The sequence below is a fragment of the Ilyonectria robusta genome (assembly GCF_021365365.1).
Source record: "Ilyonectria robusta strain PMI_751 chromosome Unknown BGZ61scaffold_18, whole genome shotgun sequence".
Taxonomy (NCBI): domain Eukaryota; kingdom Fungi; phylum Ascomycota; class Sordariomycetes; order Hypocreales; family Nectriaceae; genus Ilyonectria; species Ilyonectria robusta.
The window spans coordinates 643611-664375 of NW_025764452.1; the positions used below are offsets into that span (position 1 = coordinate 643611).

Below are 20765 nucleotides of genomic sequence, written 5' to 3' on the forward strand. Positions count from 1 at the left end.
GGTTTCATTCGATTACACGGGCACTGAATGTTCGGGAACGTTTAGAGATCTTCTCAGCTCGCCATGTACCTGGGAAAGGCTCTCATGGGATTGCGAACTTCAAGCTCGATGGACAGCACTGGTTCGAGCTTGAAAAGATTGAGCTTGCTCTAAAAGACTTCTACGCCGCAACTTTGCTTTCTGAGGGAAAAAAGACGTCCCTCGCTGACTGGTTTTCGACTTTGGACTGCCTCCTTCGAGAAATAAACGAGACAAAGGACCACTACTATAACATCCACACCGAAGACGACAATAACTTCACATAGAAGTACCTCCAAAGTTGCGCAGATGCTGCGTGGTCAAAATGCGAGGAGTATTACAACAACCAGCAGCTGAATTGGCAGAATCGATTCCCCGAAGATACTGATCTTCCACCAGCGTACTATGCAGCTCAAATACTCGATCCATATCGAAAGTGGGCGTGGTTCAGGCAAGAATGGGTTCTCCAAGGCGACAAAGAAAAACAGAAGTGGTTTGATAACGCACAATCGGCGGTGAAGCAGCTCTGGGAGACAGAGTATAAGGGAAGGTACCCTGTTGAGATGCTACCACCGCCAATCCGGAAGGAGAGAGACCCTGACGCAGCGTTTGATCGCCAGAGGGAACACAAGCGCATTCGAATAGACGCCCCGGTCTCTACAACTGATTTGTATGAGCAATATATTTCTACCGACCGGCTCCATGACGAAGAGGCAGGTTGCGACGAGGCCATTGCGTACTGGCTATCCCGTTATGACTCCCAAAGAGACCTCGCTCGCTTCGCTCTGGATCTGTTTGCGATCTCACCTATGTCAGATGAGTGCGAACGGCTTTTTAGTAGCGCAAAGCTTACTATAGTTGATCGCCGTGGTAGGCTGAAGGCAGATATCATAGAGGCTTGTGAGTGTCTCCGGGCCTGGTATGGAAAGCCCCAGGTTGAGGATAACAGTGATAGTGAGGATAGTGAGAATGACAACGAATGGGTTGATAGCTATTAGTAAAATACATTTCCTCTCTTCCACTACTTCAGCCTCATTCTTGGCGGTCTTGTATTTGTTTGTATTTTTATTTCGCCTGTGGACACAAACCATAGGGCCAATGCGCTAAGCTGTTTACGTTTCTTGGCGGTCTTGCTGGTCGGACCGGTCTGGTCGGACCGGTTATTACGTAAGCAACTGGTCTGGTCTGGTCTAGGGGTCCAGACCAGACCAGACCAGACCATTCCGATCACTGACATGAGGTACTCTTCAAAGGTTTTAATAGGCTGGGAATGGTTTGCAGATCATGCCGCTACACACGTGGTAGGCTCCAAACATCGATGCAGGTGGCGTAGGGCCATGTGCAGCGTGTGGAGGAGTAAGAATTGCGTGCCCAATGGTGGTAGTATCAATACTTTCTGGCATGATTCTCATTGCTCCCATTCCTACGACCGGATGCGCTTTCACGGTCTCGGAGGCCTTATCATGCCTTCACAACTGGTTCCGTCTGGCCGTCACACCTGCTCCAGGCCTAGCTGGATCTTGACCGGGTCATTTCGTCCGAACACTTCGGATGTGGGCAGTAGTGCTAAGTTAGTGCCGGAAGCGCACACGCGCCTTTAGGGCAGAAGCCAGGCCTTCAGATCCCGCCGCGCTTGGAAGAATGCAGTTGGGTGGAAAGAGGAGAATGTCATTGCAACTCCACCAAGAGTGGCGAACTTCAGACTAGGCAAGCGACAGAAATGGGTCCAAACAAGCGATATGTCTCACTTCATTCAATAAAGGCATCATTGGAAGAGGGGGTTAGACCATTCTGAGGTATGCAGCTCAACATGGTCTGTTGGAGAAGATATCCCACATAAGCATATTTTAAGCCTTATTTGAGAGACTTCACATTACATAGTATATGCAGATTACTACAATTTGCTACAACATTACATAGATCCCCTCCCGAAACCGCATCTCAACACCCAAGTTCAGCTTGTACTCCTAGCGTGAAGCGAAGGCTACCAACCCTTCCCTATCCAATTACCGTTACTCTTCTGCCCAACACTAAAACCCGACACCAAAAGCAAAGGCATCTCAGGCGCAAATTCATGGCCACTGGTTGTCGTGGGTCTCCATTGCCTTCTCGAGTTCTGCATGAGTGAGCTCCCCAGGCTCAACGCGGACGACAGTGCTCCAGTGACTGCCGACCGGGCAGCGCTGCACGCGTCGGCTTCCGAAACGCAGAGCCTTCAGCGACATCATCGGGACCCAGATAGTGGTATAGAGGTGGCCGTCGCTGCATCGCACGATGCGGTCATGGTTCTCGAAATAGCGAGTTGGAGTCTCGACTTGGACGGCGGAGGACATGGTGTCCGGTTGTTTGTGGTTCTTGGTTTGAGGAGAGGTCGTTGAGAGGATAATAACGAAGGGAACCGGTCGTTGCCTGCGGGATGCCGAGTAATGTACAGCTGAGGACGTTGCGTTGATAGTCTGCGACTCCTGGCCGTGGCGCGCGTGTGTTTCATACAAACGCAGACGAAGTTATTCCGAATGTGGATGCTTCATGGATTATCGGGGGAATACACCGGCAATATATAACATTAGGTACCAGTAACTTAGGCTATAGCGGCCAAGGCGCTTGGGGTTGCACCCAGCTGACTTGGGTCGGGTGACATTTCCCCAAAGGCCTAACTCGAATGAGGCATAAATTGTGTTGGTGGGTGGCACGGTAAAGACACCTCATGCTCCAATATGTCTGCCTAAATAATGAGACAAAGAGCGCGGCAATTTCCAGCCGTATCCTGAGACGAAACTCAAGTAAGATCTTGGTCAGCGTGCGTGGACGCTTTTAAGGCCTCCCCCAGAAAAATGCCCCTGGCACATCACCAAACTCGAAGGCTGTATCTACAACAACATTCCACAACATCCAAGCCGTCGCCTATCGGTGCTGTTGCACATGCCCACAAGTCTATAGGTTACCGTATGCAACCCCCTTCTGAGCATCACTAGTGCTGGGAAGTTGACTGTAACCCTGTGTTACTCGAAGCTGGAGTTGCTCAAGCCCTTGATTCGCTGGTGTTGTTCCACTTGACACAGCTTCTACCCGAGCAACCAGCTTCATTGTGCTGAGCTTTTCGGTTCCCGCACAGTTATTTTCTAGTCCCTGGCCCTGGAGCGCTGTTGAGGTCAGGGCGAGGGAAACGAGCTCGGTGATACTGCCCCAAGCCTGGCTTACGCCCCCGCTCGAACACCAGACCCAGATCGTGTGCAACAATGCCAACAACGCGTGAAGCAGCAGCACAAGAACCCACACGTAGTCATTTCCCTCATCGAGTCCCATGGCGTATCCGCTGATCGTCGGGCGCATCACCATTGGCGGCTTGTTACCCTGTGCGAGGGCGTTGCTCGGGTCGAAGCTCAAGGCTGGGCCGCCATAGCGTACCATTGCCGTGCGATTCCCGTCACTGATGTTGTTGTTGCGGTAGCTTATTGGGCTCATGAGGCTTGCATAGTTGAGGTTGATCTGGCTCCCGGTCCGTGAGATGCCGTCGGCGACGTAGCTCGCGATGATGCTCTCCAAGGTAGTCCTGTCAGGCTCGTCTTCCGGTGGTGGCGCGCCCGGCAGGTTCAAGATTCCCGGTATGTCAGTGGTGGGACGGAAGAGAGTGAGCAGGGATTCGAGCGTCGTTCGATTGGGAAGCGTCGTGGCTTGATGCAGAGGGTCGGTGAGGATGCTGGCGCTGACCTGTGGTGCCAGCAGGGCAAACCAACTTGGATCTATCTTGATCGACTGCCACGTCTCGTCGTCTTTTGGATGTATGAAACCAAGCCCGCTGCCGAACTCCTTGCCTTTTGAAATCATAGCATTGACAACAGCTGAGCCTTGGTCTGCCCCGTAGCTATACTTGGACGGCATCTTTTTGTCCAATACTGACGATGTTCCATTTGCCCATCGCGCATCAATGCTGCAAGCCCTGGCATTACCTGAAAGATTCCGCGCATCATCCAGGGTAAGTACGATCAAGCCAATGGAGTTGGAACCAAAGTTTTGAGGAAGAACAAACGCCTGGGCGAAAATGTCGAGGACACTGAGCGTCGTCAGAGCGTGAACGCTGGCAACGTCCTCAAATTTGGAGGCCACGGCCTCGGTTACGTTGAAATAGCTCATTGTTAAATTATTTTCCCGGCTGTTGATGTAACAGTATTCCGGTTGGCTGACAAAAGGGATTCTAAGTGGCTGACCAAGAGTGAAGCCAGTGATTCCCGGGGTGCACTTGACTCTCACCGCGGGCACCTTGGACGACACGGTGAAAGATTTCGAACTAGCCCACGCAATGTTCTTTTTTAACGGAGACGGCAGTTTGCCGTCATCGAGTAGTTGCCCCTGGTAGTGATTGTGAAGATCTGCTGCAACGTTCAGTGTCGAAGCCGTCGGGCCGTGCGAAGTCCAGGCCCAGGAATCTGTGATGGGGCTGCCTATTGTGGTGAACATGTTCTTCTTGATGTTGAGGTCCGCGAGCTGAAACTCCATGACCTGGCTTCCGCTATCTGCACCTCTCCAGTTGGAAAAGTGCTGATAAAGAGAAGGAAATCCGGCAGAGGGGCACCGTGGGTCGTATAGCTGAGCGTTTTGGTTATCACAGCCATAACCCAAAAGCGAATCCGCCGTCAAATGTTGGGGCCAGAGTTGTTCATTGGTACCTGCAACATGGCGTCAATCTTTGTGTTTTGAGACGGATAATACCTTTGAAATCTCAATTACCGTTTATCCAATATATCACACCTCCCACAGGCCAGTCCACGACCGTGGGGAGCATGAGGATAGCTGCGGTGGGGCCAGCGAGTACGGCGATGAATCCACACACAACCAGCAACACAATCAAGCCAATACTCCTAAATTTGCCCCATCGGGTGTCGGGCTTTCCACAAACCACAAGACTGCCCCAGAAGTCTGGTGTAATGAACCAACTACAAGCAGCCGTTACCATATGTCTTCGACTCCCGCACGCTACACCGCTTCATGGCGTTGTAGCGTTGTAGCGTTGTGGCGTTGTGGTGTTTTGGGTGGATTGCCACTTACCTGACTTGAGAGTACGAAAAGGCACTGGCCAAAAGCCCGAGAGGCAAACCATTGCCATACATGAGCTCGTAGCGAATTAGCTCCAAGAGAATTGTTGTAGTGCTGGCTACTATTGCCAGTTCCTATTTTCTTGTTCAGTCCCCGTCGCAAGTCTAGCAAAATTTGCATTTGTATATACTGGGGTGCGGAGAGGGGTACCTGAGCTTTTGCGCAGACCTGGAGAACTGACAGCTTGAGCGCGTCCTTGTTCTGTTGGCCCTCTAGCTCAGACCCTATGAAGTAGCGTTTCAGGTTGAAATACAAAAGAACACCAGAAACAAAGAGTGGTATAATATGGACAAGGCAACAACAAACCGCTGATTTGCGAGAGTGAATCACTGGTTTTTGTCCCTCTAGACCCTTCCAAGATTTCCAATCAAGTATCGGGAGGCCAATACTGCGGAGAACATTGCGAAGAGCACTGGCGAGCATGACTGCCAGTGCTGCCGGTGTGGACATGACTTATTGGAGGAAAGACTGTAGTAGAGAGCGTATACCACGCAGGGCAACTTTAATCTTTCTATGAAACTTCAGGTGGGAAAGACGTTATATTTCGAAAGAAAGCACAGAAAGATAGATGGTTGGTCGATGAATGTAAAGAGTCAAGAACACAAAGCGCAAAATATCTGCCTCGCTTCTGATCCCCCGATCCTTATAGATTTACGACGGCACCTCCACGGATTTCCATCCTGGAAAAGCTCCACAGGCTGGCGGTGGCAGTGCATCAGAATCAGGGTTATCCATCGGAAAAAGAAAAAAACACGGCACTACTCCAACTAGTTAGGCTCTCTCTGCGAGACAGTGACACCTTTTCTTAGCATATGCGAGCCCTGCACTAAGAAGGTAGATAAGTTGCATAGCAGTCGGTTGTACTCGTGAGCGGCATGTCTTACATATAGTGGATACCTTGGCTGCAAGCTATCTTAATGGCGTTTATTTGCGGTCAGCCTGTTCATAATATCCATGTGTATCGCCAATCAACAGTCATTCGGCAACAATGAAACAAAAACTAAAGCTCAGCTCATGCAGTTCAAGCCACAGCTGAAAGCTAGTGCATTTTTACCCTGCAGCTAAAGAGGCCACAAATACAGCAGCCCTTTGCATTATGCTTCATCAGTGCGACATCAATAATACACTAGGACTCGCAGGACAGGCTGACTCCCCTGACTAATGCCCAAGAACTTGAAAATACAGTTTTGTGCTAAAGGCCTCTGTATCCCGTAGATTACATTATGAACTAGAGTGGATTTAAATGTCGTAATAGTTGCAGTAGTTGCAAGAGCCAGGAGATTCAGCAGCCGGTTCTAACAGCCTATTAGACGTTGAGGATTGCGACGGGCTTTCTCTTGGCGCATCCTAGCTGAAATTGCAGTGCTTGGCTCCTGCTGCTAGTTCCCTGGCGCAGCAGTAGGCTACCCTTTTCAACTGTCCTTGCGAGGCAAACAAGTCACATTGCAGGCTGACTGTATTACGTGGCAAGTCAGCAGAGCCTGCATTTTCCGCCCTGCATTGTCTTTGAAATGGTGAGGCAATCCAATCAGATGTGCGAACTGTCCCAAATTGAGCTAAATCAGCCTCACTTCCCGCGGAGGGTGACAGAATGTACATGGGTTTTCAGCCCCCATAGCTTTCGTATTCGTACCGTATGTCCGATGTCGAAAAGTAACTGAGGAAACTGGCCGAGTGTCGTTGAGATGCCATGAGATGACTGGTTCTTCTGCGAAAGCCACCCTTGTGGAGTTGGTTCTAATTCTTTAAAATAGAATTCAGCATTTGAGGCCCGAAGAGTTGTTACAAGCCTCACTACCTTTTGTGAGAGAATGCTAACCTCTGGACTGGATGTGACTATGAGCCAAGGCATCCGATTGGTGAATTATGGCCACTGAGATTAGCCAGCTGAGCGTCTTTCTCTTCGAATCTGTTCATAGTAGACAGTTACACAGTAACGACAAGTCATATCGGCGTTCTAAAACGCGGATGTTGTGCGCCTACTGAGTGGAGTGTAGCGGGCGGCCAAGCACCCTACTGGGGGTTCATTATTCTGCTGCGAAGGAGGCTGAGTGGGCAAGGGTGTCTCATTCAGAGGATGTCTTCTGCCTCACGGCCGCTTACTCTTGCGGCGAGGGAGGTGTGGCGCCTGTCGCCGCATCTGAAACCCCTATAGGCTGTATGGAGTTCTGGCCGGCTGACTGGTGTTGAACCCCCCTCAAGTCTTCCCTGTCTCATGGCCCCCTTGTCAGCCCAATGCTGGGCATCGGTGATTAGGTGCCCAACCAATTGTGGCGTTAAGCAACCGTCTACCATGATATATAGTATTTAGGAAGGCTGACTGGATTTTGGTTACTGGGAGTTAATGTCCCGCCTGGGGAGTTGAGGTTTCTCCCTCTAGTCATGTGTATCATTATGAGGAATCTGATGTACATGAAGGAATCGCCAGTCTACCTCTTACATAACCCTAGATTCATCTCATATCGGTAAAAGCTCTGCCAGCTAGGCAGCATCGCATGCGCAGGTTTCTCAAACTGCCTAGTCACAAACTACAGTTCAGATTTTTTAACACGGAAAGGCTAGCCGGGGCCTAAATTCCGGGACGTTGTCCCAGATCTGGGTCCCTTACAAGCCAGAGCTCCAGGATCCTCAGCCCAAGCTCGGCTGGCCTCAGCCCGGGCTCAGCGACAGCTCAGCTTACGGCAGCAGGAGCTCAGCTCCAGGAACGGAAATGGATTTTGATGTGCTTGAGTTTCGTCTCCGAGTATACTGGTATTTGAGCAGTGTGGTTGCTTGTACGGAGTATCTTGGGGATTCATTCACCTCTCACAGAACGTCGAAATTGTCTGTCATGTGTCGATACTGTCTGTTGTAATTATCAGCGCTTTAGAAGCTTTCTCAAAATTCGCGAGACTGGATTGCCTTCTATGTCAAAATCATGTTTGTATTTTCCATCGACGCCTAATCCCTCCATGTGGCCGGTAAAATCCCGCTTCCTACATCGCCCTCTCCGGTTAAATAGAATCTGCTAAAAGGCGTCAGTTTTCAGACTGCAAGGCCGAACCCTTCTGCGTTATTAAGCGGCGCGGTCAAATAACGAGGCTATAGATCTGACTGCGTGCAGTCAGCGTGTGGCTGACCCTGCACGCCGCTGCGCCATATTTCGACGGTCCAGACTCGGTATCGCTGTTGGTATGATGAAGGAATACACTACCACAGGTGCGACGACAACCGACACGCTGGGGACGTGGAGATAGTTGCCACCTCAGCGGCGAGCATTTTCTGGATGAAATTGGGAAAGATTATATGGCCAAGTATTGTAAAACCTCGCTCAGTCGGGTGTAGATTACGGGAAGGAGTTCGTTGGTTTGACATAACGGGGTTGGTTGGTGTGATAAACCTCGCATCAATGCTCCTGCAACTTCCTGACTTGGTGGTGGAAAATGGGTTTATTTGGTCAAAATATTTTGTAAAATATGCCTCAGATTGAGGCGAAAATACTCGAATACTTTGAGAAAGCGCGTATCCTCTTCCCAAACACGTACAACGGGACCGTTGTCAACATGACCCCAATCGTGAGCCCACCCCATGTCGAGAAGAAGACCAGTGCGCCATGAGTTGCGAGATAATCGTTGAGCATAAAAGTAAGCCCAAAGGCGAATGCACTCTTGACCAACTGTAGATTGATGTTAGGCATAGAAGTGGTGTGTTGGGTGTCAAGAAGTTACTTACCATGGCGAGTCCGAATGCCTCTCCAGCTCTCTCTTGACATACATCATTGGTGTAGACAACCACGCCAGTGCATCCAACCCCCGTTCCAAAATTCAGGATAGCAAGAAACACGGCACACTTGATTTGGGAGAGGCCTTGCTCAACAGCAATACCAAGGCCAAACGCACCGATTACGACAGTAATCGAGCTGGGCAGCATGACAACCAAACGGAATTCAGGCTCGTAGACGCCCCCGTTTCTCTTGGACATGCCTTTTGCCACCAAGTCACAAATCCACCCTCCACCAATTGTCCCCAGCGCTGAGCCAATAAATGGGGCAATGCCGACAATCAAACCAACGTCAGAAGGACTAAGGTTGTACGGGGGTGCCGCGAAGATCTGATCCGCAATAGCTCCTTGGATGATGTTCCAAGTGAAGAGAACAGACCACATTGCGCAACCCCAGATGACAACTGGATGACGCAGGATAGTGAGAGGGGCCAGTATCATGCCCAGGAGCGTGGAAATTCCCTTGAATGTGACCATCTCCACACCAAGAACACGCTTCCATGCTGGGGATCTTTTGGAGACTGGGTGATTTTGCCCCTCGGATATATCCATCCCATCCCCCTTTTCGTTATCATTCTCATCAGGCACCTTGTCCAACTTGGACTCCTCGTCAGTGACATTGGGTGCGAAATTATCCTTGTCAGAGGCAACACCTTCAATCTTCCTGTCGTAGATGGTTTCCGGGAGGCAGAATATGACGAGTGCGAGACAGACTCCGAAAGTAATGGCAAGAACCCAGAAGCTCCATCGCCAGCCGAGGTCGACAATTAAATAGCCGCTGATGATAGGCGTGATGTTGACCGAAGCAATAACGGCAAAGTTCCAGAGTCCAACACGGAAGCCGCGTTCATGAACAAAGAAGACGTCGTTGATGGATGTTGTGCCGGCCAGGGAAAAGAATCCGCCCATACCAAGGCCCTGGAAGACGCGAGACGCCATCAAGGAGTCGTACGACTTTGCCGACGCCGCCCAAATGCAACTCACCACCAGCAAGATAGTTGTAGATAAGTAGACCAGGCGTCTCCCGCATATCTCCGACAGAGGAGCGCAGATATACGAGCTTACGCCGAGAGCCATGACGAGACTGCCGTTGAGAAGGGCAACATTAGTGAGGCTGACGTTGAATGCAGATACAATGATGCTGAACCCAGGGACAAGCACGGGGCCTATGACGCCAGTTGCGCAAGCACCGAATAGCAAGGCGACAAAATACAGTTCCTTTCTGAGGCGCGGAAAGTTGAGGGGGTCTCTTGGTGATTTGGACGGCTCAGGCACCAAGATGATATCGGCGGAACCCTGCCCTTGGTGTAGGTCTTCGAGTTGGACAGTTCCTGGGGCGACATGCCCTGGCGGGGTGTCGAGGACTCCAAAGCCCATGGCTGTGACGAGTAATATGTCAAATTGTTTGACGTCGAAGCTTGAGTTGATATAGTCTGTCTCAGCAGTTTTAGATGGATCCAAGACCGGGGAATGGGGTCTCTTATATGACAGGGAAGCAACCAATGTTTGATAAGAAGGTACTGCACCGTAGCCTATCAGCTGGTATCGGTATCACGGTGACAGCTTACCCCGGACATATAGACATAATTGGAAGGTTTCTCCTGTTGCAATTGCCGTGGCTTGTGTACTAGCCTCTACTCCCAAAGAGCGTTCCACCCTGTCCAAATGATAACATGCTGGCGGATGTCATGACCGCCCCTGATACCCGTATCAGGGATCCAGTCGTGGTCTACTAGTCCAAATTCGACATTGTCGTCCCCACCCCACAGTATCTTATCAGAGGCGGATGTGAACTGCCGCCGCGATAATGGCGCGGAGCTAGCGGCGATTGTACAAGCATCAGCGGACCCTAGATCTTACGATTTTCGTCGATTGAAGTTCTAGCCTTTGACACCGTGTAAAAGCCATTCCCTGTCCTGATAATAGCTTGTAGGCGATTGTATCTACCCAGGAGCAGATCTTCAGAAGTTGTAGGTTGACTGCGCCCGCGCGAGGTAGTGCGCCAGACGAATTGGCATTCTGGCGCGAGAAATGCGTACACGAGCACTTGTTGGAACAACTAGTAGGTGCCTTCATTTTAACTGTACGTGCAAGGTAGCTAGGATAGATCAATAGAGCTAGCCCACTATGATCCGAGGTAACCCCAACACGACGGCAGCCTTTGAATCCAGCCTTTAACCCTCAATCCCACGTATAGAAACGCTAGGTCCGCAATGCTCGAGACATTCAAGCACGGTGGCGGCACTAGCCAATTCCTACCTGGAACTTACGAACCCCTCCTCCACGGCTTCAAGAATTTTCAAACCGGGCCGCCTATGAAAGGTATGTACTGCTGCGGGCATGTAATGTTGGACGGTGGAACTATGCCTTGAAGGTATGCCTGGATATGCCCAAAGTAACAGTTTGACCCCCCCAGGTTAATGACTGTATGCTGCATTCGAGAGAAACACCCCACGAGTAAGCTTAGACTCTTGTTTAAGATTTTGGTGTGATTGAGGTCTGGTAACAACTTACCCCAACGGCTTCTTGCATTAGGAGTACCGATCCGGGAAATCGAGAAGACATGGTACGCGCCCTGCGAAGAGGGGAAGTCAATTAGTGACATACCAGATGGCGAGACAGTTTGTCCGAAACGTACGATATTAAGGGCGTTATAGGGTCAATGGTATTACTCGCAAATAGGATCGGGAAGGAAGTATTCCGTTGTAGTCCGCTTATTGGGTCTGAGTAAAAAGAAACCGGTTAGATTTTATGTCCAATGCAAAAACTGAATTACCTTTTCCGAAGATAAGGTTCAGAGAATGCGGAAAAGAGGTCGAGAGATATAAAAAGGGTTGCCCACCTTGAACCACCATGCTATCAGGCAATTGTGGTCGGAATGATCTACACAAGATAATTTCCAGGGAGATGGGGTAGATATCGCCGATGTATTTGCTCTTGGAAACCGCATACTCGACTTGACTCTTGAATGCTTCAATGGTTGTGAGCCTGTTTCTCCGATACGTATCGGCGCACTGGATAGCGAGACGGGCGTCGGATGTAATATCTAACCCGTCAAACCTACCCGCAAGAGCAGACACGTCCCCGCGCTCGATCTGGTGTAGGATGTCGGCCATGGCTGGGAAGGACGCCACTGGATTGTAGATAGTGTTGAAGAAAAGGGCCTTCAGGTCTGAGTAGGTGACCATTGTCGGCAGGTCTCGACGTTGAACTCCGCTTATCGGGACTGGATGGTTTTGAAGCTGATGAATGATGCGGTCCATTCTGGCCGTGATTTCAGCTGGCGTGGGTCCCCAGAAGGAACACTTTTCAGGGCCTGCGGAATGGCAAAAACTCGAGAACTTTTCCATGGCCAGGTCCATTTGATCAACGTTGTCCCTCCAGTCGTTGTTATAATATTGCTCTGCATTCACAATACCATCGAGTATCATTCTCCCAACGCGGTCAGGAAACATGGAAGCGAAAGTGGTACCGACGACAGTGCCGTAACTGATGCCATAACACCACAATCTGGCGTCTGATGGTGACTGGCCGGCCACCTCGGCCTCAGCTTCTATAAATGTGAGCAAATCGTGGGCGACCGCCGGTGTTGTCACATAATATCCATGAGGCGACTCCTTCTCGACAGCATCGTTGCACCACTCTCCGTAGATGGAACTTGAATAGTACTGTTCCTCAAGCGACGTTGATGAAATGTTGGTGACGCCTGTCCTGTGCAGCCGATTAAAGGCCAATCTTGCTTCTGCGTTCCCCGAAAAGCAGTCGAGGCTCAAGCCGCTGTTGTTCACGCCGCGAGGGTCAAAAGAGACGAAGTTGTACTGCTCTCCGAAGATTTGCCCTGGCAGGGCTTGGTTTGTGAGGAGCAGGTCGACACCAGAACCACCCGGACCGCCTAACGAAATGTCAGTCCAGTCATATGGAATTAAGGTAACTTTATATGAGTGATCTGATCGGGATCTTACCGGGGATGAGTACAATGCTCGGGGACTCGACGGTGGCATTCTTGCCAGCCAGTTTTATGAAGGCGATTGACGTCGTGCCAAGACTTTTGTTTGAATAATCCAAAGGAACTTCCAGTCTAGAGCATGTAAAGTCATCGAAACATGGTGTCCACGTGAGGTTGGTTGATGGTCCAATCTAGATGGCTAGTCAGAAAGCTTCAAAGCGTTGGAGGATGTGGTTCGCAAAGGTCCAAGACTCACATTGTCAAATCCATAGACCATGCCTGGATCATGCGAACTGTCGGCTTTGCATCCTAAGCTTGTGAAAAGAATGAGGGCACTCGCGAGTCGTTGCATTGTTATCCCCAAAAGGTTTGTCATTGAGCTTTCAGTGATGTTGCTTGAAGGAAGGTGTTGATATTCATCATTGCAGCCGGCATAATTGGGGTATCAGGGAACTATTTATACCAGTTGAATTTCCCAAGAGACTTGACCATCAAGTTTGCCGGTTTCAATTGCTTGATTCGCAGGCAGCCTCCCATCAACTTACGATACCTATTGCACAATCTCCTGGCGCTCCACTTGTACGAACCAGCCAACCAATATGTATTGTAAATTCACCAGGTTTAACTACCACTCCTGCATTACGGAGTACGTTCGCAAGGACTCCGTAAGACACGTCGCTTACATTTTACACAGCCTCACCCTGGCGCTCCACTTATACGAACCAGCCAATTACCGTATTGAATCAACAAGTTCGTACTGAATTTTCACCCGACGTAAAAGTGGTTTATCACTCCACTATCAGTGATCGGGACGACGATAGCGAATCACTGGAATTAAACAACGGGATCTACGGGCTTACCTGCATGAGTGGAGAAGGAATTCAGTACGAATTTACGTCGATACGATAATATATATGATAACACCACCAAGTTTAAATATAAACCCTGTTCTCATCTTAACTACTGCATTCCTTTCGCAAAAAGCTATAGTGCTTATATTTTACACAGCCTCACCTTGGAGGCCCCACCTGTACGAACCAGCCAACCAGTATTTATTATCATACGCACTAGTCTCTATCAAGAGGTAGTCTATTGTCGGATCTGTCACGGCTAAATTGATCAGCGCAGTCGTGTTCAAACCGATGATGACGCTGTTGCTGATTGCTTGGGCCGGTTATCCGGACCGGCTGGAAGAGGGGTTCACAGACCCCCTTTCTGGCTAAGGTCAAGATATCGATATATCAGAGGTTTCGTAATGCAGGGTCGCATTCCAATCTCAATCTTTAAACTATTCGGTCTTTCTCCGAACTTTTTTCCATACCGTGTCTTTCTCATTCAAACGTCCATCGCAAAGGATGTGGGAGTTGACTTCCCCCGCTGGCATATGAACAGACGAATAGACGATCCTTTTGAAACTCGATCGGTACCTGGTATAACTTGCTTTTCGAAGCCATTTCCGCATGCGACGGCTCATGGGTCGTGGTGGCCCAGGGATTTTCCTCAGCTTGAAACGGCGCCTACTGCAAATCTTGGCCAGCTAACGTCGACGTGATGGACGAAATGACGGACGAGAATACCACAGCGGCCAATCAAGCTTGGAGAAGAAAGCCTCGCAAGTTCTCTCCAAAGTCGAGACTAGGCTGCAAGACTTGCAAGTGAGTCTTGACTCCGCGGATTGCTACAGCGCGACCAATTGTGTTCAAAGACTCAAAAACTGACATTGAACCTCGGTGCACCTCCCAGGATAAGACGAGTAAAGTGTGATTTATCTCGGCCTTCATGCTTGAAATGCAATTCCACAGGTCGCACCTGTGACGGCTATAGCGAAACGCCCCTCGCGTCCAAAACCGAGATTGAATCAAGTTATTATCACAACGAGAAGGCCAACAGAGCAGAGAGCTGCGACAGTTACCACCCTTGCACCACGATCAGTGCGTATCAGCCAAACCAATGGCACGCGGAATACCATGGCCTCATTTTGCAGAATCTCGGACCCTTTATGGTCTTGCCAGTGACTGGGCCAGCCCAGACAGAGGCAATGTGTTTTTTCGAGTATATTTCGATCAAGCATCTGAATGAATACCACCCCTGCGAATCATGGCGGAAGACTCTCATGTTCTTCTCCCAAACAGTGCCATCAGTGCGGTATGCTGCCATTGCTCTGGCCCTGATCCATCGAAAATACCTACATCGCGATTCTAGCGACCACGTGCATCAACCGCACTCCTTGAAAGACTGGCTACCGGATAAGGCTCCTTTGCTTTACTACAATCGGGCCATTCAACTTCTTCTGAACCAGGAAAGTGGTGACAGCACCGAAACAACAGCCATCACCCTTTTGGTCTGCTATCTCTTCACCTGCTTTGATCACCTGACGGGCAACGACGTACAAGCAATGAAGCACCTACGCGGAGGTGTGGAGCTCTCACGCAACATCAGCACATATGACGATGCCAAACCGTCATCGGTTCGCACGGTTATCTGCCAGGTCACGAGACAGATCCGTCGACTCGACATGCAGGCCGTAACATTTCTGGTCGACTGGACTCCCACTGATATCCAAGAGACACTTATGTTCCAGCTTTCACCCTCCGACAGTGCCTTTCGGTCTCTCGACCAAGCCGCCGACCACCTCCAGATCCTCGTCGCTTGGGTAATGAGACTACGCAACACTGAACAACAAATGCCCCCGATGGGTGAGATGCCGCCTTCACCTTCATCAGTTAAGGATATCATTCACGGACAGTTAGAAACGTGGTCGACTCTTTTCGAAAACATGCTGCAACAAGGCAGCCCCTATGAGACGGATTTTGAGACTTACCCGCCCATATCACTGTTACGCCTTCAACATATCATCACATGGACTCTCCTTAGTACTTGCGGACCTGGCAGGGAAATGGACTATGACAAATTCCTGCCCCAGTTCCAGCAATGCGTGGCCTTGGCGGGCGACGTAGTGGCGGCGCATGAGCGGTATTCGGGGTCGTTGAAGCCCACTTTTACGCCTGAGATCGGAATTCTACCCGTACTTTATATGATAGGTGTAAAATGCCGGCATCCTGTGGTCCGACGCGAGGTCTTGAGTATCTTGCGACGGCAACCAATACAGGAGGCGGTTTGGAATAGCATTTCTGCTGCCAGGATAGTTGAGCGGGTAATCGAGATTGAAGAGGGTGGGTCTAGGGAGGGGGGAGTTCCGCGGAGCATGGAACAAATTGCTCTGTCGCAGAGGATCGAGACTCTGTCTTGGGTACAGTCGACAGCCAGGATGGATATTACGTATACGTTCTGCGGGCGGGAGGGAATCCATGTCGAGTCAGTCATGATATAACATTGCATTCCGGCACTTAATAGATGTGAAGCGTTTAAGCGCATTCTGATCTGCCAAGAGGGTCAATATTCTCATAAATTCGGGAGTTGATTGCGCACAGTAACTGGATCGACACCAATAATACACCATCACAACAATGCACTGGACAGGCTCAGATGTGGGGGCTTTTTATTCGAATCAAGCAACACGCTGTCTGACAGGCTATAGTACACCCATGCCTCTGAGTAATCATTTTGCAGCTGTCCAAATCCCTGAATTGGCATACTAAGTTCTTCATAACCTAATGACTTGTAGGCGGGCATCAATATCCGCTCCTGATTGCGGTGTCGATGTCCTTACAACATTGCCTAGTCCGAATCTAGTCGAGGAGTCCCCCCCGCACTATCTTATCAGCGGCGGAATGGAGATTCCGCCGCGAGAAAGGCGTTGGGCTAGCGGTGATTGGATGATCCAGAGATCTCTCCACTGTGCACAAGTACTACGGAGTTTGGGCATCCAGGAGTCCAGAGTCAGGAGGAATTGTTCCTTTTATCTTTGCGGTTCGTTTTCATCCGCGTTATAGGCAAATTTCTTCTTTAAATATGCTGATGCTTCACCGCTGATAACACCAAAAACATCCATATCAACCGACAGCCAACTCATCATGAAGACGAAAAGCGCCTCAAATGAAGTACACGTCGCCGTCGTGCAGGCGGAGCCCGTGTGGCTCAATCTAGAGGCCACAACCAAGAAAACATGTCAACTTGTTGCCGAAGCAGCCAAGAACAATGCCAAAGTCATCGCGTTCCCAGAATGCTGGCTTCCAGGGTATCCCGCTTGGATCTGGTGCGTATAGCTCGTCGCTTATCCGTGTCGCCAGAGATTCTGATCCGATCTTTCCATCCAGGAGTCGCCCCGTCGACTTTGAGTTATCGCCAGAATACATGCGAAATTCCCTCCGAGTCGATTCTCCCGAGATGATCCAGATCCAACAGTGCGCGGCCGACCACGACATTGTGATTGTGCTCGGGTTCTCGGAAAATCACCACGATACTCTATACATATCTCAAGCAATTATTGGAAATGATGGAAAGATCCTCTTGACTCGCAGGAAGATTAAAGCGACGCATATGGAGAGAACCATCTTCGGCGAGCCCAGCGCTGAATGTCTCAACAGCGTGGTGGACACGCCGGTTGCGAGGATCGGCGCCTTGTCCTGCTGGGAGCACCTCCAACCGCTTCTAAAGTATCATACCTATAACCAAAGAGAGCAAATTCACGTTGCCGCATGGCCGCCGCTATTCCAACACGATGGAGGCCCTGAACTCTGGTCCATGGGAGCAGAAGGTGAGTCCCTCCCCGCATTGACGGTTAGATCGGACAGCGAACTGACATTTCGATCGCCTCGCAGGTGCCCAAGCGCTTGCCAGGGTATACGCCATTGAGTCGTCATCTTTTGTACTACATGCCACAGCTGTCATCTCGCAACCATCGATCGATTTTTTGAGAACTGCAGGCAATCCGTTCGGCACACCTGGAGGCGGATCGTCGGCCATATTTGGGCCGGACGGCCGCAAGATCTCCACGGATTTACCAGAGACAGATGAAGGGCTGATTTATGCCACTTTGAATATGCACGAGATCCACAAGGTCAAGGGATTTGTCGATGTCTGTGGGCATTACAGTCGTCCAGATGTTCTGTGGTTGGGAGTGGATGATGTGAAGAAGACGCACGTTCGATAGATTGTGGTTGAGCCAGAACAATATGTGATATAGACGCTAAACATAGCCTAGTCTCACCTGTAATATATATCTTGCGTATGGTAATAGTGTACGAAGGCACAAGACTCCATACCAGCAGAAGTTATTCTGTCCGCGGCACGAATTGGATACTGTCCTGTCGTGACACTTCTCGCTCGACAAAACTACCCTACACTGGAATCTTGCATAAAGTTAAGCACAAAATACAAGGTGGGGTCGGATCCTGCTTACGTCATCATAGCTGTCCACTCACAGGGGCTTTGTCTATCAGCTTATCTGACTTGTGATAAGACTAATTCAACCGATAAGCCAAGTGCGCTTATGTTACGGAAGCATTCCCCCATTTTCCGAAGCTTTAAGGCTTCCTACTTCCTGCGAGCCATTACCCCACGCACAAACTTGTGATACCGAACGTGCGTTAGCAGATGGAAAAGAAGTGGAATACGACCTTGGATCTCACGGAAACCATTCACGAGACGCCCGGGACTTATGGAGCTGAACGAGAAGCGCCCCAGGATCGGTCTTGCCTGCGAGATATGCCGTAAACGGAAGCGCAAGGTAGGTTATGCTCGGGGTCCTTCCGAATGGGAACTGCTGTGTGTGTTCCTATATATCCAGCTGACCAATTTCAATAAAAAGTGCGATGGGGTGCGGCCAGCCTGCTCGTGGTGCCAGGCAAACAATAAAGAATGCCAGTATATCGAGGAGAAGCCTCGGAAGTTGGTGCCCACATCCTTTCCCCCGTTTGCGTTGGCTCATTGGAATTTAGGAGAAAATGGGACGATGACTATATCACATCCTTGGAGCAGCAGATTGTACTCCTGCAAGAATATACTGTGTCCCTAGAAAAATCCGACGCTGTGTCAAACCGCCCAACCGCCATCGAGAGCATCTTCGCGGAGAGTACTGTCCACACACAACAAACGAGCCACACTACAGAACACGATACTGGGCTGGAGGCTTCTGCAGACCTTGGCCCTAGCGACGGCGGAATTTCCAGTAGTGATGCGTCTGCCCTCAATGACGTGAGCACCATGATGTGGCGGATGACAATCCGGGACGACGGTGAAACTTCATTCACTGGTCCTTCAGGCAACTTTTGCTTCCCTACTGTTCACCACGAGATCAGCCCTGGACTGGAAAACTCTGACAAGGTCCAGACCACGCTTGATATCCATGACACCGCCAAACCGATATTAGACCAGGCTTCTCGAGTGCATCTAATCGATATTTTTTCGCGCTCGATCAACCAGACACATCAGTTTGTGGATGCCTCGGCGATAGAGATCCTCAAAATGCACACCTCGCCGAATATAGAGCTGCTTGAATGCGCTATTCTAGCAGCGGCAACTGTCCTCTCTGACGCGCCAGAATCGCGAACTCTGGGAGACGACCTTTCCTCATATGCAAGGACAATAGCACTGCACGAGTGTCACAGAAATCCTGATGTTTACACCGTTCAAGCCTTGGGAATTTTGTCATGGAGAGGTCTTGCTTTGGATGAAGAAAATATGGCTTGGATGTATAATTGTAAGTGATCCACGATGGCCGGACCATGTTGTTGTACTGATCTATCTCTCAAGCCATGGCTGCAAGCCTTTGCCTCCATCTCGGTCTTCACGTCAGCTCTCTAGATTCTCTGAATGAGACTTCAAGATCTGCAAAGTCGCCCACGACCAAAGACTCCCAAAATCTCCGAGTCAAGGCATTTTGGGCATCATTTCTACTAGATAGGTACGCTCTACTGAACTTCCATCTATGAAAGCTATTCTGATCATGCAGCAGAATTGCAACTTCCTTGTTGGGGAGAAACTGCATGATACCGTGGAGGCGCGTCCAGGCGGCTCCATTTCTGAGCGCAGCTAGCTCTCCTCCTTCACAAGATGAGCTCATATTTGCAGCTCAGTGTAGATTGTGGTTCATCCACGATCAATCCATGGACAGGATGTAAGCGTTCTTTATAATGTGCCAGTTGAAACGCTGACGTAGAAACGATGCTAGCTACGCATTTGAGTTCAGTGGCCTTGATTTCACGCAAAGGCAAAGGCTTCTCCTAGAAGCTCGTGAGCAGCTCTTGTCTTTCCATCGACAACTGGATTATCGCCTCCGCTTAACTAGTGACACTCATTCACCTAACTTGATCTACCTCCATATGTCATACAACACCTCTCAGCTTCTGATTCATCGTCCATATCTCAATGAAGATCGTCAAACAAGCGCATATAAACTGGCCATTCAATCAATGTCAACAGCCGCTGGGGCCATGGCACGCCTAATTCGCGAGCACGAAAAGGATACTTCTTTCGAGGATGCGCCGCCATTCATAGCTCACAGCATCCTTACTGCCGCGATTGCGCTCCTACTAGGCGCAACATCTGCTGACAGTACAGCTAAAAGCCAGTCAATTAGCAGGTTTCGCACCTGCTTCAAAGCTCTAGAGTCGATGCAGAAGAAATTCTCTCGGGCTAAACGAGCAATGATCCTCCTTCAAGAGCTGGCCCAGAGGTGGAATACTGTTGTGGCTCTGCCAATACAATACAGTTTCCCCCTGAACATTTCTAAGGGAGGTGGCATTGGAACTGAATCAACATTGATCGAGCTCGCAGGTTCCCCTAAAACTGAGGGCTTTGACGGATATGATGGGTCATTTGCTAGTTTTGATCCGGATCTCTTGCTCATTGACCCGACTACGATTCTGGACCAAGGTCTTTTCGACTTCTCAACACCTGGTTATGAGTTGAACATGGCAAGCAGGATGTTCGATGACCCAGGCATGCCATAGTGTGATCATTAAATAGCCATGGACAAAGTTGAGCAAATCACCAAGTCAGAGGTAGTCTCCGGAAGATGGGTGGTCAACGCTCTTTCTTCCAGTCT

The 20765-nt window shown here is 49.9% G+C and overlaps 6 protein-coding genes across 6 annotated transcripts; 3 read left to right on the forward strand and 3 right to left on the reverse strand.

Moving 5' to 3' along the window:
• Positions 1–2952: 2952 nt before the first annotated feature.
• Positions 2953–5535, reverse strand: BGZ61DRAFT_359345 (uncharacterized protein; the record flags this gene model as incomplete). The annotated part of the gene is made up of 5 exons (XM_046241069.1): positions 2953–4460; positions 4539–4685; positions 4747–5000; positions 5065–5186; positions 5263–5535. 5 exons carry the CDS (start codon positions 5533–5535, stop codon positions 2953–2955), a joined length of 2304 nt encoding a protein of 767 aa, XP_046100807.1.
• Positions 5536–8572: 3037 nt separating this feature from the next.
• On the reverse strand, positions 8573–10248 carry BGZ61DRAFT_551935 (major facilitator superfamily domain-containing protein; the record flags this gene model as incomplete). Its single annotated transcript, XM_046255514.1, has 3 exons — positions 8573–8767; positions 8824–9447; positions 9523–10248. 3 exons carry the CDS (start codon positions 10246–10248, stop codon positions 8573–8575), a joined length of 1545 nt encoding a protein of 514 aa, XP_046100808.1.
• A 685-nt stretch (positions 10249–10933) lies between these two features.
• BGZ61DRAFT_457094 (uncharacterized protein) lies at positions 10934–13383 on the reverse strand. Its single transcript, XM_046246608.1, has 5 exons — positions 13074–13383; positions 12834–13008; positions 11714–12763; positions 11510–11594; positions 10934–11446 (listed from the first exon to the last, which is right to left on the reverse strand). The coding sequence occupies exons 1-5, from the start codon at positions 13191–13193 to the stop codon at positions 11347–11349; spliced, it is 1530 nt and encodes a 509-aa protein (XP_046100809.1). The 5' UTR covers positions 13194–13383; the 3' UTR covers positions 10934–11346.
• A 994-nt stretch (positions 13384–14377) lies between these two features.
• Positions 14378–16148, forward strand: BGZ61DRAFT_359265 (uncharacterized protein; the record flags this gene model as incomplete). The annotated part of the gene is made up of 2 exons (XM_046241058.1): positions 14378–14472; positions 14561–16148. 2 exons carry the CDS (start codon positions 14378–14380, stop codon positions 16146–16148), a joined length of 1683 nt encoding a protein of 560 aa, XP_046100810.1.
• Positions 16149–16791: 643 nt separating this feature from the next.
• BGZ61DRAFT_496569 (cyanide hydratase) lies at positions 16792–17870 on the forward strand (the record flags this gene model as incomplete). The annotated part of the gene is made up of 3 exons (XM_046251032.1): positions 16792–16973; positions 17035–17474; positions 17539–17870. 3 exons carry the CDS (start codon positions 16792–16794, stop codon positions 17868–17870), a joined length of 954 nt encoding a protein of 317 aa, XP_046100811.1.
• Positions 17871–18377: 507 nt separating this feature from the next.
• BGZ61DRAFT_496579 (uncharacterized protein) lies at positions 18378–20670 on the forward strand (the record flags this gene model as incomplete). The annotated part of the gene is made up of 6 exons (XM_046251033.1): positions 18378–18446; positions 18528–18607; positions 18658–19418; positions 19472–19622; positions 19674–19835; positions 19890–20670. 6 exons carry the CDS (start codon positions 18378–18380, stop codon positions 20668–20670), a joined length of 2004 nt encoding a protein of 667 aa, XP_046100812.1.
• Between the last annotated feature and the right edge of the window lie 95 nt (positions 20671–20765).